Source organism: Leptonychotes weddellii, chromosome 15 (genome assembly GCF_054177405.1).
Source record: "Leptonychotes weddellii isolate Sample4059 chromosome 15, ASM5417740v2, whole genome shotgun sequence".
Taxonomy (NCBI): domain Eukaryota; kingdom Metazoa; phylum Chordata; class Mammalia; order Carnivora; family Phocidae; genus Leptonychotes; species Leptonychotes weddellii.
The window spans coordinates 51160498-51175692 of NC_138383.1; the positions used below are offsets into that span (position 1 = coordinate 51160498).

The window sequence follows — 15195 nt, forward strand, 5'->3', positions numbered from 1 at the left end:
AGATGTGAATTCTTTCACATTGGAAATCAGATGCAATGAGTGAGGGCCTGAATTAAGTCATAGTGGAGATGGGGAGACAGAAGACAGAAGGATTTCCAGAGATGTTTAAGTGGGAAAGCTGATTTTTGTAGAGTTGGGGCAATGTGAGTGAGAGGGAGACATTTAAGATTACTCCTACATTTTCCCTTCACATCACTGGGCTAGACAGTGGTATCATTTATTAGTATAGGGACCATACAAAGGCAGAGCAAATTTGCTTAGAGTTTTGTCCTGGGCATAGTGAACTTGAGGTGCCTGTGGGCCCCTTGAGAGCAGTGTCTTTTAGGCAGATGGATAGATGAAGCTAAGAAAAGAAATCTGGACTACAGAGATGGGTTCGTGGATCATTGGCACTTAGACTGTGGCATCAGCAGCAGAGCCTGACCTGGTGGAGCTGCCTTGGGAGGACATACAGTTGAGAAGGGGGCCGGGGGTAGAACCCTGGGGAGCATCAGTGGTCAGCGGTGGGAGGGATGCAGAGAAGCATGGGAAAGACGGAGAACCAGAATGGGAAAGAGGGTGGCATCATGGTTGCTGAAAGAAGGAGGAGAACCACAGCCCATGTCTATTGAAATTGGCAATTAGGTCATTGTTGAGAGGAGTTTCAAGGGAATGGTGGGGACAGAGGAGGGAATGACAGGGGAGTAGGGGTGAGGAAGTGTGGTGTATAGTAGCTAGAGATGGAAGGGCAAGGGTGGTCAGATGTGCTGTGGAAGGAGGGTTTTGTTTTACTAGAGTCTTTTTTTTTTTTTTAAGATTTTATTTATTTATTTGAGAGAGAGAGAATGAGAGAGAGAAAGAGAGAGAGAGCACATGAGAGGGGGGAGGGTCAGAGGGAGAAGCAGACTCCCCGCCGAGCAGGGAGCCTGATGCGGGACTCGATCCCGGGACTCCAGGATCATGACCTGAGCCGAAGGCAGTCGCTTAACCGACTGAGCCACCCAGGCGCCCTGTTTTACTAGAGTCTTGAACAGGTTTATGTGCTGAGGAGAAGGACACAGTTGAAAGAGGTAGAAGTTGCTGAGAAGGGAGGTTGATGATAAAGCAAAGGACCTGAGCAGAGGGATGGGTTTGGAGCTGAGGTGGAGGGATTACGCACTTGCATAGGAGGGAGGTACTTGTCCTGAGGAAGCACCCAGTGGGTGGGAGGAATTGCTGGTGTGGCCAGATTGTTGGCAGTAGCTCAGTTTTCTCAAGACACTGAGAATGAGGCAGGTTGCGTGGGAGGTGGGCTTGAGGCAGTGTCAGGGTTTGTAGTGTCTGGTGAGGGGTGGAGGGGGGAAAGGGGCCAAGGCTCGGAGGACGGGAGCAGCACCCTGGTTAGAGATCCAGGTCTCTAACCATGATCTGTAGAGGTACTGATTAGCATGGTGCTGTGAACCTCAGCAAGGCTCTGGAGCCCAGGTAATGGAGAAGAGACGTTTCTTGACCGTGTACTTCCTCAGGGAAGTCGTCCCTGGCGTTCTAAGTTAAATTTATTATAGGTTCTCACACCTCGTTCTTTCCTTCTAGTGCTCCTAGAGTTGTAGTTCTGCCTTTGATTGTTAGCATTGTTATTGTAATCATAAAAGTTTGCTTTCCGCAGCAAGCTAAAAGCTCTGAGGAAAGACACATCTGAATTTGCTTACCATTGTACAGTGTCTACTAGTTACCTAGTAGATGCTCGGTAAATGTTGAATTTAAGAACCAAGCTTTTTAATCCGCCTCAGCATGCCTGTGGATGTGACTTGCTTTCATTTGAAGCATTATTGACTGCCCTGTTTCTTTCCTGAAGGAGGGGAGGTCAGGTGGTGTGGGATAGTGGGTAATAGACCACAGGCCCTGGCGTGAGAATGCGTGGGCTTTTATCCCAGCCCCCCCCTCACCAGCTGCAGGACCGCAGGCAAATTCTTACTCTCTCTGCGCCCCAGCATCCTCACCTGCTCAGGGTGGCTAGTGATTGTGCCGACCTCATGGGATTGTTCTGAAGCTTGCCTGAGAAAGAGTTCACATGGGACATAGAAGAATCAGTTTTCACTACTAGTGGTTTGAAAAAACAGTCCTAGGTGGTCTTGATAATCTTTCCTTGAGACTCCTGGCTTTTATGGTAAAGGATTTGCAGGGCAGGTACCTGTGAGCATCTTCTGTGTGTCTGTTCCTTGTCATTTATTGAGTATTGATCTTTAGAGAAACTGAGAAGAGAAACTCCTGGACCTGAAGGTCTTTCTGGCCCAGTGATGCAGTGGCACCCATAAACACATTACGGGTCCCGAAGGGAGTATCACTAAGGAACAGTCCTTTCGCTCATGGTCCTGTCTGTGGGGTGAGGGGTCAGTGAAAGCTGTCTGCGTCACACCTGCCGTGGTAAACTTGCTTCTTTGTCTGTCTCGCAGAGGAGGTGGCCAAGTTGGAGAAGCACTTGATGCTTCTCCGACAGGAGTACGTGAAGCTGCAGAAGACGTTGGCAGAGACAGAGAAGAGATGCACTCTTTTGGCTGCGCAAGCAAAGAAGGAAAGCAGCGACGAGTCCTTCATCAGCCGCCTGCTGACGATCGTGGCTGACCTCTATGAGCAGGAGCAGTATAGGTGAGCCCGTGGACTCAGGATGCTTTTTTCTTTTTTTTTTTTTTAAAGATTTTATTTATTTATTTGAGAGAGAAAATGAGAGACAGCACATGAGAGGGGGGAGGGTCAGAGGGAGAAGCAGACTCTCCGCTGAGCAGGGAGCCCGATGGGGGACTCGATCCTGTGACTCCAGGATCATGACCTGAACCGAAGGCAGACGCTTAACCACTGAGCCACCCAGGCGCCCCACAGGATGCTTTTGGTGGATTCCCAGGCCACACTGTACCTTCTCCTCTCTCACTGACTTTCTCCCAAGTTCTTTTCCTCTCTAACCAGGATACTAGTAAACCTTTAGTCCCTGGAATGTAGTAAGCTCTTTGGGGCAAAATTTTGTTTCTTTTATTTCCTGCTTATTTTTGGCACAGAATGTGGGAGTCATGGTGATGGCATTGATGAGGTGGACGGGAATTAGCTTACATGTCTGGGGATTCAGAGGGAAAGGTCCCTTTCTCTTGGGATAATCAAAGAAGGAGTCTTGCTGGGGCGCCTGGGTGGCTCAGTCATTAAGCGTCTGCCTTCGGCTCAGGTCATGATCCCAGGGTCCTGGGATCGAGCCCCGCATCGGGCTCCCTGCTCGGCGGGGAGCCTGCTTCTCCCTCTCCCGCTCCCCCTGCTTGTGCTCCCTCTCTCGCTGTCAAATAAATAAAAAATCTTAAAAAAAAAAAAAAAAGAATATTAATAGTTAAAGAGGCATCTGTTACCGGGGCACCTGGGTGGCTCAGTCGTTAAGCGTCTGCCTTTGGCTCAGGTCATGATCCCGGGGTCCTGGGATCGAGCCCGGCATCGGGCTCCCTGCTCCGCGGGAAGCCTGCTTCTCCCTCTCCTGCTCCCCCTGCTTGTGTTCCCTCTCTCGCTGTGTCTCTCTCTGTCAAATAAATAAATAAAATCTTAAAAAAAAAAAGGAGTCTTGGAATGAGTGCACAGGCTAGCATGATGACTGAGGAGGGAATCTGGAGCCACACAGCCTGTGTTAGAAGCTCAGCAGGCACTTATTGGCTGTGTGATCTGAAGTTGTAGGACATGCATGGGGATCCTGCTGCTGCTTACTGTTGTGTTGTTGTGAGGATTAAATAAGTACGTGTTTTAAGCACTTAGATCAGTGTCTGGCACATAGTAGCTGTTGTTGTTAAGTGAGTTTTGAGATAAATGTTAGAGGCTGGGCAGGATTCAGTAGATAAAGACAGCGATGTTACTAGTAGGGTAGTAGGGGAGGCTGAGAATAGGCTGAAATGCAGCAACATGCAGAGGATTCAGAGGATAGGAGGGACCGTCTTGGGGTACATGTCCATGTAGGGGGCACTGGAAGAGGTGGGAAAGGTAGGATGGTTTGAATTGGGAGACCAAGATGGGAAATTTGGACTTGATCCTCTAGGCAGTGTGGGATAGTGTTTTGAGCTGTTGGACAATAATGTTATTGTCAAAGTGGTGTTTCAGGAAGACGAACCTGGTAACATCGTGTACGTAGCACTGTGCAGAGAAGAGAGCAGCGGAGCGGCTGGGATGTTGTGTGTAGTCCAGACCAGAGATGAAGAAGGGCTGAATCGGGATGGTGGCAGTGGGTATGGAAAAGAGACATGGGCGTGAACGTGCATACAAGGGAGAGTTCGGCTACTGAGGAGATGGACGATCAGGCTAGCTAAGACTAAGTAAAATTACAAAATAAATTATGACATCTAAAATAGGTCAAAATCCAGGGGCGCCTGGGTGGCTCAGTCAGTGTAGCATCTGCCTTCGGCTCAGATCATGATCCCAGGGTCTTGGGATGGAGTCCCGCATCTGGCTCCCTGCTCAGCGGGGAGTCTGCTTCTCCCTCTGCTCCTACCCGCCTGCTCATGCTGTCTCTCATTTTCTTGCTGGCGTGCACACTCTCTCTCTCTCATAAATAAATAAAATCTTAAAAAAAATAAAATAGATCAAAATCTAGAACTGCTGTCTTTCAAACTTAATTATTTGTAAAAGAAAGAAAAATTTAATACCCAAAACATAGGAAATATATATTCTGAGTAAGGGACAGCCTTTTAAATTGAACAGATGTAGCTACTTGTAAAATATAGTTCATTGTCTCTTTTCTGTCCCTCTTTTCTTCCATGGACAAGTGAAAACTGTTTACCCTGGTGTGGGGAAAGCCTGACCTATTTCTTTCGTGGGCGCATTTCCCCCACTTCAAGGCTCTTCTCCCTTAGAACTCCCATCGTTCACTGTCTCTGTTACTATTCCATCACGTGCATCCATTATACCTCGACCCCTCTGGGAGGCCGTGGGAATGAGCCGGATCCCTTCAGTACAGATCCTACGGCTCCAGGGGGCCTCTCCTGAGCTTCTGAAGCCTGCCCCTCACCCCATGCAGGTTGGAGATCAGATGCGGAATGGGACTTTCAGAGAGGACTTGAGCTTTTGAGAAGTTGGGAAATCAGTTTCTAAAGCAGATGGTCCTTTACCAAAATAAGAAAAAAAAAACCTCACAAAACTTTGTCCCGTAATATGCATTTTGTTGAAGAATTTAAATACTGTTTGTTTGTACATCTCAGTAACTGGAGTAATTAAAGAGTAGGAATTAAAAGGTTTTTAAATTGAGAAATGTGGAAGAAATTGGTCCCTTTAATTTTACTTAAGTTCAGGAGAAGGCTTTTGTCCCTTAAGATAGTTAAAAGTGATGGTAATACATCATTCTTCTAGCAATCAAGCTTACAGTTTTTCCTGTTAAAGTGTTTGAGAAACTGGTAAGAAGCTCTTTATTTATGCTTCCTCTCCAGTAACAGCATCCTAGTATGCATATTTTACAAGGAAATGCTCTTTGACTAGAATGAAAATTTTAAAGATTTTTATCATTTATTTGAGAGAGAGAGAGCACGAGCGGGAGGAGGGGCAGAGGGAGAGGGAGAAGCAGACTCCCCACTGAGCAGGGAGCCCAACATGGTGCTCCATGGGGCTGGATCCCAGGACCCTGAGATCATGACCTGAGCCAAAGGCAGATGCTTAACTGACTGAGCCACCCAGGTGCCCCTAGAATGAAAATTTAAAAAAATTACTAGCCTCCTGATTGTTTCTGCATAGAGTTCTCAGAAACTTATCCAGTCTTCCACTTTTGAATTGTATTTGTAGAAATTGTTGTTATTAGAAATTATTAATGAAGTCCTTGTCTGTATTTCCCTTTCCCCAGTTTGGCCTGACATTCATGAATATGTAGAAACATTCATTTATATAATTTGGGGCTAGAAGTCAGTCAATGGCTGAAACAGGAAACAATGAGTCTTCATTTAAGTTACTAGAATTTAATACTTTATACATAAATTTAGAGTTTAAAAATTATTTGTGTTTTATAAACAGCTTCCTGTTTTCACTGAATTTTAGAAATTTTATCAACGGATATGATTTGTTCTATTTTATTTATTTATTTATTTATTTATTTATTTATTTATTCTTAAAGATTTTATTTATTTATTTGACAGAGAGAGACAGCGAGAGCAGGAACACAAGCAGGGGGAGTGGGAGTGGGAGAAGCAGGCTCCCCGCTGAGCAGGGAGCCTGATGCAGGGCGCTCGATCCCAGGACCCTGGCCTCATGACCTGAGCCGAAGGCAGACGCTTAACGACTGAGCCACCCAGGCGCCCCTGATTTGTTCTATTTTAAATAAAATATTGAATTGTTTCTTTTTACTGATTAATAACGTTCTACTATGTTAACAGTAGTTTGTAATAATTTGAAATACTGAGTATCCTATTGCTCTTCTGATCTAATGTGATTAGTTGCAGCTTGGTCTTCAGTGGAGCTAGAATTGCTGACATACTTACATTCTGGAGGGTGCGTTCGTGGGATAAACTGCGTCTGTGTCAAGCATTATATAGAAACAGTATTCTGCTTGGGTCTCCTTGGGATGCATTAATTCATATCATAGATTTTTTTTTCTTTTTATTGTAGAGACTTTTGTGAATTTAGCTTTTAAACTTTTCCAACCTAACACGTTTTGAAGGGGAGTATGAAAATAAAAGAACTTGTAAAAACACAGAATGATGATAATTAATGACTTTGGATTATTGCTGCCAACAAAGCCATATGGTACATGCTTGTGTCAGCCCAGTGGGTCATCCTTAGGTTTTTGTTAAATGCCCAGACGCTTTCCTCCCTCAGCATTTGACATTTGAGAGTCAAACATAAATAACTATTTGGAAAGCTGTTTTCACAATAATGGTTTGTCATAAATATAGAAACATGTTTGAAAAAAAGATTTCTCCTACCCCATTTCTTTATAAATGATCGAGTAAAAAATGTCCAATAATAGGTCTGAATGTTTCTGTCGAGAACAAGAATGTAGATACTGGTTTCACGTTCTTGACTGCTTGGTCAAAGCCAATTTGTAGCTTTTCTGTGTCCCCTTGCTTGACTGTCAGTGCGGTACAGTGTGTGGCTCTGTGGTCCCAGACCCCGTGTCACAGTCTTCACGTTTTCTTTCTCTCCCTGATGATTTATCTTGATTTATTCTGCATGAAACCTCTTTTACATTTTATGTGAATATTAATCATCCTATTTAACCAATAGGTTCACCACCTTAAGAATCCCATTAGGGAAGGGGCGCCTGGGTGGCTCAGCCGTTAAGCGTCTGCCTTCGGCGCAGGTCGTGATCCCGGGGTCCTGGGATCTAGCCCCACACTGGGCTCCCTGCTCCACGGGAAGCCTGCTTCTCCCTCTCCCACTCCCCCTGCTTGTGTTCCCTCTCTCGCTGTCTCTCTCTCTCTGTCAAATGAATAAATGGAATCTTTAAAAAAAAAAAAAAAAAGAATCCCATTAGGGAAAAGCAGAATATCCCATGTGAACCAAAACTCGAAGTTGGAAACACAGATATGTCTAGCAACATGTATTACACACATGGCCCAGGAGAATTCAGTGCTAGCACAGAGAAATAACTTTGCTGTGATATTTTTCTTTTGCAAGTATATGTTGATCAATCAGTACCCATGTATTTATCATTTGTGAATCCTAGCTATACCTGATTATGATGACCTTTTCCTTTTTGTATCTGTGGCTATTCTTCTTCACCAGTGATCTGAAGGTAAAGGTTGGGGGCAAGCACATCAATGCTCACAAGTTTGTGCTGGCGGCCCGCAGTGACAGCTGGAGTCTGGCTACGTTATCGTCCACCGAGGAGCTGGACCTATCAGGTGAGCCTCTGACCTGCGGGCACTTACGACTGCCAGCGTCAGAACTTTTGGCAGGAGGTTATGTGTGAAATATTAGTGGTTTAATGAAAGTAGAAAACTTTTCTTATCAGTTGATGGTGACCGTAAACTAGTTAAATAAATAGTGGATAAGTGGGTTGAACACAAACACTTCTGTTTAATACCTGACTAATAAATCATACCTATTTGGATAGCTATGATATTCTTATAATTTATAAAATAGAAATATCTGTCCAGAAACTCTTTCATATAATATTATAAATATGGGAGCATGTGTAGAAAAAAGTTTTTCTTCTACTAGAAAAAGTCTTGGTGTTCAATTACTTAAAATTTAGTCATAGTTGCCAAAGTGCTCTTCCTGGTCTGTAGGAACTTGAACTTAGAAGTAGGAGTTACTCCAGAGAATAGGAGTCCTCTTTCTTTAGCATTAAAGGATGACCCTCAGGCTTCAGAATTTGAGCAGGTGCATTGAGCTGTTTAATGTATGACTTAATTGTTTATGCCACATTATGTTGGATAGAATTTGGGTAAATGTGGTGGTAAGTAGACTTAAAAAAAAATCGTTTTCAAAAGTTTACTTCAGAATTGCATCTTCATTTAGTACTTACCTAACTGCTTTTTTAAAAAAGCAAATTTTAAATTTAATTCTTTTATTAATAGTCATGAGAATTATAACACATGGTAAGGAGATTCCCAGGCAGTAGGGTAAAGAGTTACTTGCAGAAGTGATCGGCTGTGTGAAAATGCTGCTGAATTATGTCTTTCTTCAAAAGGTTTGCCAGTTCAGAAGGTACTGTTTTCCATGCGCAGTGCTGGGAAAACTGAGATGATTATAACAAAGTCCTCACCATATAGAAATGGGGTAATAACAGATCATTTCAGGCGAGGGCTATGCATACAGTATTACAATTGCTTTATGTCTGAGGTACAGAAGACCAGCGTGGGCTGTCACTCGAGCGGTGTTGCAAAGGTTAAGTGGGCATTTATCTCAAGGGTTTAGGGGAGCAGATGGCTAATGCTTCTTCACTGTGAGTGAACTCTGTCTCTTTAGGATCGTTTCTAGGGTTTGTTTTATTTTTTTCTTTTTTTAAGGTTTATTTATTTGAGAGAGAGAGAGTACATGAGGAGGGGAGGGTCAGAGGGAGAAGCAGACTCCCCGCCGAGCAGGGAGCCCGATGCGGGACTCAATCCCGGGACTCCAGGATCATGACCTGAGCTGAAGGCAGTCGCTTAACCAACTGAGCCACCCAGGCGCCCGTTTCTAGGGTTTAACTTGTGACCCATAATTCAGAGTTGCAGACACACAAATATCTGAGCATGGATACACGTGTGTGTGTGCATCTACGCCTGTGACAACACACCTACTTGGGAAACAGTCTTCACTGCTGTACGATGGAAACCTCTGAGCAGAGCTTTTCTTTGAGGCCGTATATCTTCGACCCCATATATAACAGAACTGTGGACAACTCTTAAAGTCCATTCACAAGAGGCATGATAGGATCTCAATTTAATTACGTGACCAAATAGTTTACAAAGATTAGAAGAGATTATAAGATATAGGAAATATTCTAACAAGAAAAAAGTTCAGAATAAGTTGTCATCTTTGGAGATCTGTTAAAACATTATCAAAAATTGATGATCCCAGTAGTTTGAGGCTCATGAAATTGGTACTCTTGCACATGGCCAGTCATGTTACAGATGGTTCTGACAGTTTTAGAAAGCAGACAGCTGGGGCGCCTGGGTGGCTCAGTTGGTTAAGCGACTGCCTTCGGCTCAGGTCATGATCCTGGAGTCCTGGGATCGAGTCCCACATCGGGCTCCCTGCTCAGCAGGGACTCTGCTTCTCCCTCTGACCCTCCTCCCTCTCATGGTCTCTGTCTCTCATTCTCTCTGTCTCAAATAATAAAATAAAATAAAATCTTTAGAAAAAAAATAAATAAATAAATAAAAAAGAAAGCAGACAGCTGAGCTGTACAGTAGTCTTCCTTTGAACCTCATCATTGACTTTGTCAGATGGATTCTGCCATAGGTAATTCAGACAGCATAGATATTTATCATAGTTTCGTGTGTAATTGTGAAATATTGAGTGCAATCAAAATGAGTAAGAATGGAGAACAAACAAAATGAGGTAAGAACACAGAGACTTGCATTAAGGTATAAAAAGCCTAATTCAAACATTAAAATTTTGCTTTTACTTTTTTAGTACATCATAACATTTAAGAGCAACTTTAACTCACTGACTGACCACAAGACTGCATCGCTGTGAATCAGGAGATTAGAAAATGTTTAGTTTAGGAAAGTGTCATGTTTATGCCTTTAAATGTCTTTGGTCTCCTTCCTATTATAAATACTAAGTATGGTTTGGTCTTGAAAGTTAGCCTTCAAGAGTGATCCACAGCAGAGCAGGCATTTTGTGGCATCTGTAGATCAGGCACCTCCTAAGGTAGCTGAGAGTAGAGCCTATGGAGTTGTTACTTTATACAGTTTATGCATGAAATTGTCATGGGGCGAGTTCGTGGAGGTGCCCTGCTCCCTGCTCCACTGTGTGCTTTGTCCAGCAGTCCTGCAGCATTTCCGTGTGTGTGTGTGTGTGTGTGTGTGTGTGATGCGATACACAGCTCGGGGTGCCTCCGAAGCCGTGTGTGTGTGTGTGTGTGCGTGTGCGTGTGATGCGATATGCACTAACCCCGCATGGCGGCCAGCAGTTTGAGGGAGATTGGAAATAAGCTCTAAACAAGTGTGTAAGTAGCTCAGAAGTGATTTTTTTTTTTTTTTCAGAAGTGATGTTTTAAGTGGTTGAACTTTTCCACACTAATAGAGTTGATAAAGTCATTTTATGAATTTATGAATTTATTGGTATTTTGTTTCTTCAGAATTATTCCATCCACCTCACAGATGGCAGACACTTTTCAAGGCACTAGGGGACATAGCAGTGAATAAAATTAAATTCCTGTTTGCATGGAATTTACATTCTTAGATTGATTTTCTGAGTTCCACGTTTTCTTTTGAAGTTCTTGTGTAACTGGTGTTTCTTAAAACTCAAAATAAGCACAACTTTAATTGTGTTAATCATTGTAAAAATTTTAGCCTGTGTTGGTGAAGCTAGAGTTGGTGAAGCTAGAGAATGCGAAGTATTTAAAACGTGTTTGGATAGATAGCGTCTTTTTAACCCATGCATTGTTCCAGAGAGTACAGTGTGTTGTGTCTGGTCCGATGCACAGATCTAGTTGTGAGAAAGTATCAGACAAACCCAAATTGAGGAACATTCCACAACATAACTGGCCAGTGTCACTCAAGTCTGTTAGGGTCATGGAAGACAGGTAAGAATCTGTTACAGATTGGAGGTCAAGGGGACAATGAAATGCAGTGTGGATTCTGGACCATAAAAAGGACGTTAATGGGAAAATTGGCAAAATGTGCAAAGGTCTGTAATTAGGTAACAGTATTGTATCAGTCCTAATTACCTGGTTTTGATTATTGTCCTATGGTTGTGTAAGATGTTAACATAAGGGGAAGATGGGTAAGGGGTATCTGGGAACTCTAGAACTTTTCTGTAGTCTGAAATTATTTCAGAACACAAAGATGAAAGATACAAATTTGCTTATTTCTTTATTATTTGAACTATAAAGATATGTTTGTTAAGATACCGAGTGATCAGCTGGGAAGAGAAAGAATCTGACTACTAGCTCAATGCAGTATCTCCAGACCTGTAGGAGAGCTTCTTTGTGAAATCAAACTGTTTGCTTCAGGCAGAAGGACTTGTTATCTCCTCTCTGCAGCCCTGTAGCAGGAGTGGCTCGCCCTCTGAGAGGCTCCCCGCATTAGAGCGGGTGCTTTGAAGATAGAGTTTCTTGTGTGCTTTCTCCAGCAGAGGTCTCATGCTTCCCTGGCATAAATGTGTGTGGTGGTGAATCTTTCGGCTCTCCTGAAATGTGTCCTGGGTCCTGTCAAGCCCCCCCAAAGCCCGGAGAGCTTCCTCCTCCCTCCTGTTGAGTCTGGTTGAAGCGCCCCTTGGAGGCCGCCCTGTGCCTGGAGCACGCAGAGGGTTCCAGGCTCTGCGCGGAGGAGCGCACTGCCCGGTCGTCCGCGTGGGGTTTTGTTAAGAGAAACACAGCAGTACTTGACATCTGTTGGATATCATGTGAACTGCTAGCTCTGGGTGGTTCCGTTTCAGTGTTAGATCATGCTGTGTTCCTCTGGAGGATATCCATGGTAGTTTTAAAGTATGTCCATCAATTACTGGATACTCTTCCCTTCCAAGGTGGGGCCCTAATTCCCCGTCCCTCAGTATAGGCTGACTGAGCTCTGTGTGACAGGTGGTGGTAGAAGTGACAGGGGGGCACCTGGGTGGCTCAGTTGGCGAAGTGTCTGCCTTCCGCTCAGGTCATGATCCCAGGGTCCTGAGATCGAGTCCCACATCGGGGTCCCTGCTCAGCGGGGAGCCTGCTTCTCCCTCTGCCTGCCGCTCCCCGTTTGTGTGCGCGCATGTTTGCGCTCTCTCTCTGACAAATAAATAAATAAAATCTTAAAAAAAAAAAAAGTGACAGCAGGTTCCTCCAGAGACAGGTTTGTGGACGCATCGTGACTTCCTCCTTGGTTTCTCTTTGGGAGCAGCTAGCTACTATGTCCTGAGGACATCACACAGCCTTGTGGGCTCCTGCTGATGGCTCAGACCCCTTGCCAGAGATTCTCTGGGAGCCTTAGGAAATCTGTTTTATCTGTGGTGATATCCCTTACTCAATCCTGGTGTTGCTCTTGTTTTTTCCTAATTATTGGCTATGTTAACTTTGTGTTTTTGTTTAAAATAGTCTTTTAATACTAGTCACAACAGCAGGTTTAGTGTAGTCATGACTGTTCGGTGGTCGAGCCCTACGTGCTCCACCTGTATACACTGACTTGTCTTTAGAATGGCATTTTGAGGGGAGTACCATTGTTGGCTCCCATTTCATAATGAGGAAGCTGTGAGGCACAGTCAAATTGAAGAACTCACCCTGGTCACACGGTAGGAAGTATGCGAGCCGGGATTTGAACCCAGCCCGTTTGGCTACAGAATCCATACCATTAACCATAGTGTTGTGCGGCCTTTCACTTTTGGTTTCTTTCGTTTCTAACTTCATTGAGATGCAAAGGAAGTGAAGTAAATTGCCCATATTAAAAGTGTACAGTTTGATCACTTTTGACATAATTGTAAAACCATCACATGGAATGACAGACGCTTTCACCTCCCTAAAATTTCCTCTCCTGTCTTTTTAATCCATCCCTTTTACATCCGCATCCCCAGGCAACCACTGATTGGCTTTCATTCATTGTAGAGTAGCTTGCATTTTCTAAACTTGTGTAAAAACAGACCCATGGAGTATGTAGTATCTTTTGCCCAGCTTCACTCCACTCAACATACAGATTGTGAGATTCATCCAAAATCTCTGTATGCTGTGGTTTCAGCTGCTCATTCTTTGTTACTGCTGAGTAGTATCCAATGTGTGCATGGACCACAATGTGTTGTTTCAGGGACCTGCTGGTGGACGTTTGGTTGGTACAAATGAAGTTTGTATGCCTGATTGTATGTGTTTGTTTTTCTCTTGGGTAAATACTTAGGAGTGACTAAGTTTAGTGTTGGGAATCTCCTGAAAATGGATGAAATGGATATAGCATGCCCACCCCATGAGCAGTGTGCGGAAGAGCTCCCATGCTCTAGAGCCTTACTGACCTCGTGGGCAGGTGGTTCTTTCTTTTTTTTTTTTTTTAAAGATTTTATTTATTTATTTGAGAGAGAGAGAGAGCATGAGAGGGGGAGGGTCAGAGGGAGAAGCAGACTCCCTGCTGAGCAGAGAGCTCGATGCGGGACTCGATCCCGGAACTCCAGGATCATGACCTGAGCCGAAGGCAGTTGCTTAACCAACTGAGCCACCCAGGCGCCCGCAGGTGGTTCTTTCTTACAGCGTTCACCATACGAAGGGATGTGGAGTGCAGTGTGGCTCTGAGGACCAGTAATGTTGAGCATTGTCTCGTGTTATCGATCATTTGTGTGTCTTCTTTTGGGAGGTGTGGGTTTGCATCTTTTGCCCTTTTAAAAATTGGGTTGTCTTCTCAGTTTTGAATTGTAAGCATTCTGTATATAATCTGGATACAAGTTATTTGTCTGAAAGCATGCATTCCTACCTTGTTCCTGATCTCGGAGGGAAGCAGTGAGATCTTTCATCCTCCATATTACCTGTTGATTGTAGGGTTTTTGTAGATGTGCTTTATCAATTTGAGGATTCCTAGTGTTTTGAGATGTTCTAGGACATGGTTTTGAATTTTGTCAAATGCTTTTTTTTTTTTTTAAGATTTTTATTTATTTGAGAGAGAGCATGAGAGGGGGGAGGGTCAGAGGGAGAAGCAGACTCCCCGCTGAGTGGGGAGCCCGATGCGGGATTCGATCCTGGGACTCCCAGGATCATGACCTGAGCCGAAGGCAGTCGCTTAACTGACTGAGCCACCCAGGAGCCCCGAAAACACTTTTTTTTTTAATCTATTGAAGTGACTCTTTAGTTTTTTTACCTTAATGCTTTATAGCAAATTACATTGATTTTTCCAATGTTAAACTAGCTTTGCATTCCTGGTCTAAACGCCATGTGGTCACTATGTATTGTCATCTAAGTTGTGGACTTTACAGTTTTCTCTTATTATCCAATTATTTATTTATTTTTAAAATATTTTATTTATTTATCAGAGGGAGAGAGCACAAGCAGGGGGAGCTGCAGGCAGAGCAGGCAGAGGGAGAAGCAGGCTCCCCGCTGAGCAAGGAACCCGATGTGGGGCTCGATCCCAGGACCCCGGGATCATGACCTGAGTCGAAGGCAGATGCTTAACGACTGAGCCACCCAGGCGCCCCGAAAAAAATTTTTTTAAAGATTTTATTTATCCGTGAGAGAGAGAGAGGCAGAGGGACCCGATCCCAGGACCCTGGGATCATGACCTGAGCCGGAGGCACACGCTTAACTGAGCCACCCAGGTGTCCCAGATTATATATTTTTGATCTTCTGTTTTTTTTTTTTTTTTTTTTTTGACCACTTAAATTTTTTATTCTTCATTTATTTATTACTTCAATATATGCTCTAAACAGTACACTTAACTTTTCTTGTCTCTTGTGTTCCTCTGTTAAAGCACATGTAACCTGCCTGGTAAGTTTTTTTTTTTTTTTTTTTTTATTCTTATGTTAATCCCCATACATTACATCATTTGTTCTAGATGAAGTGTTCCATGATTCATTGTTCGTGCACAACACCCAGTGCTCCATGCAGAACGTGCCCTCCTCAACACCCACCACCAGGCCAACCCATCCTCCCACCCCCCTCCCCTCTAGAACCCTCAGTTTGTTTTTCAGAGTCCATCTTCT

General features: G+C 43.9%; 1 protein-coding gene across 2 annotated transcripts in view; it reads left to right on the top strand.

Annotated features, from left to right (window-relative positions):
- The first annotated feature begins 2160 nt into the window (after positions 1-2160).
- The window catches only part of ANKFY1 (ankyrin repeat and FYVE domain containing 1), a 60982-nt gene continuing 47947 nt past the window's right edge, over positions 2161-15195 (top strand). For both annotated transcript variants that reach the window (XR_014140675.1, XM_081805930.1), the window contains exons 1-2: positions 2161-2604; positions 7681-7799. Coding sequence is in view for 1 of the 2 variants with exons in the window: in XM_081805930.1 (XP_081662056.1) it covers positions 2441-2604; positions 7681-7799 (283 nt within the window). In the remaining variant the exon portion in view is untranslated. The remainder of the gene's footprint in view (positions 2605-7680; positions 7800-15195) is intronic.